The sequence below is a fragment of the Charadrius vociferus genome, unplaced genomic scaffold (assembly GCF_000708025.1).
Source record: "Charadrius vociferus isolate BGI_N301 unplaced genomic scaffold, ASM70802v2 scaffold204, whole genome shotgun sequence".
Lineage (NCBI taxonomy): Eukaryota > Metazoa > Chordata > Aves > Charadriiformes > Charadriidae > Charadrius > Charadrius vociferus.
Genome location: NW_009647831.1, coordinates 64,639 through 66,153, shown reverse-complemented (window position 1 = coordinate 66,153; position 1,515 = coordinate 64,639). Strand labels below are relative to the sequence as shown.

The 1,515-nt window shown below is 45.3% G+C and overlaps 1 protein-coding gene across 1 annotated transcript in view; it reads right to left on the bottom strand.

The window, feature by feature from the left end:
• Positions 1–1,428: 1,428 nt before the first annotated feature.
• LOC104284354 (myosin-6) overlaps positions 1,429–1,515 on the bottom strand; it is a gene marked incomplete at its 3' end in the record, with an annotated part of 25,498 nt that continues 25,411 nt past the window's right edge. The window contains exon 42 of the mRNA XM_009882676.1: positions 1,429–1,502. Coding sequence (XP_009880978.1) covers positions 1,429–1,502 — 74 coding nt within the window. The remainder of the gene's footprint in view (positions 1,503–1,515) is intronic.

Genomic DNA, 1,515 nt, shown 5'->3' with positions numbered 1-1,515 from the left:
GAAATCCTGGAATGGAATTATACCCTCGCCACGAGAGAAAACAACAAACAAACAAACAAACTAAAAAGAGGCCTGACAAGTAGGTGTTAAGTTCCCCGGTAATTAGAAAAGTCTGTTTGAACCAGGAGGGAGAGAACTTTACAGATCCAATGGGGGAGACCCCATGTGAAAAGAAATATCTTAAAGATAGATTCACAATTTTGCCTGAACTTGCTTTCCTCGAAAAACCAGTCACCTCTAGCGTTTCAAAATAAGACCAAAAATTGTACCTGGGTAACAAACAGTAGTCTTTTTAGATGTGAGAAGGAAGGTATAGATCCATTCTCAGGAATGAAAGACATATCGCAATATTAAAAAAAATGTAGAAGAAACAACGGAAGAGTTTTGGCAAGCACCAGGTGAGTTGTTCTAAATATGCAGAAACCGGGAACTCCCAGAATTACCACCTGACCAAAGAAGGACCTGCACCTTAGGAATAATTCAACCAGGACTTACGTACTGGCCACGTGGGCCCAAGACAGTAGCTGGAGATATAGAGCCCCCATCTATATGCTGAATCGAATTATAAGACTACAAGCGGTAGTTGAGCTGATCACTAACAAAACAGCTTCAGGACTAGAACTGTTAGCGCACCAACAAACTCAGACAGGGGCAGCAGTCTACCAAAATCAGCTCGCTCTAGACTATCTGCTAGCAGTAGAAGAGGGGGGGGGTGGAAAACTTAACAGATCTGATTGTTGTTTAAAAATGGATGATAATGGAGAAGCAGTATGAGAAATCGCTACTAATATGCGGAAAATAGCACATGTACTGGTGCAAAAATGGAAATCAACAGCAAACGCCAGTTGGTGGGATGGATTGCTAGGGGTCATTTGGTGGAAGAGATTAGGACTGATTTTGCTGTGTGCCTAAGCAAGTTCCTTATTTCTGCCTTGTTTAAGACCTTGTTTCATGAGATTAATTCACAGTGTGGATGCCTTTGGAAAAGGGATAGCGTTGGATAGGAAATCAGACGAAAACAGCAGTTCAAGTACCGAAGCACTGCAATACAAAAGGCGGTGTAGTTAGCTAAGATAACTACGGAAGTGTAAACAAGCCACCAGAAGGACACGGGGCCAAAGACCTTGAGCCTCCCTCCGATGCCCACCAGGAAGACCCCTGAGGGAGCATATCGCCTGCGCCGTGAGAAAGGAGGGGGCACGTTTGGGGGTGGGTTGCATTCCAAGAACTCATTGACTATGCGAATTATTTTTTGGAAAAAAAATCCTGAATAAGTATAAGGAACACGAAATAAACCCAAGTGTTTGTAAAGGGGAAAACGAGCCACAGGGGGAGAAATCCCCCCTGTAACTGACAGCGCTGTCATAAATACTCTGCTGCAGCGAATTTGCCCCGCCTGAAATTCAATGTAGTGAGCGTGTTTCCCACATTCCCTTTGCCTGCAGCTGCCGCAGCAGCACCGGTTGCCGGTGCCGCACCTCCTGCGAGCTCTGCAGCAGGCGCTGCAGGGAGGCC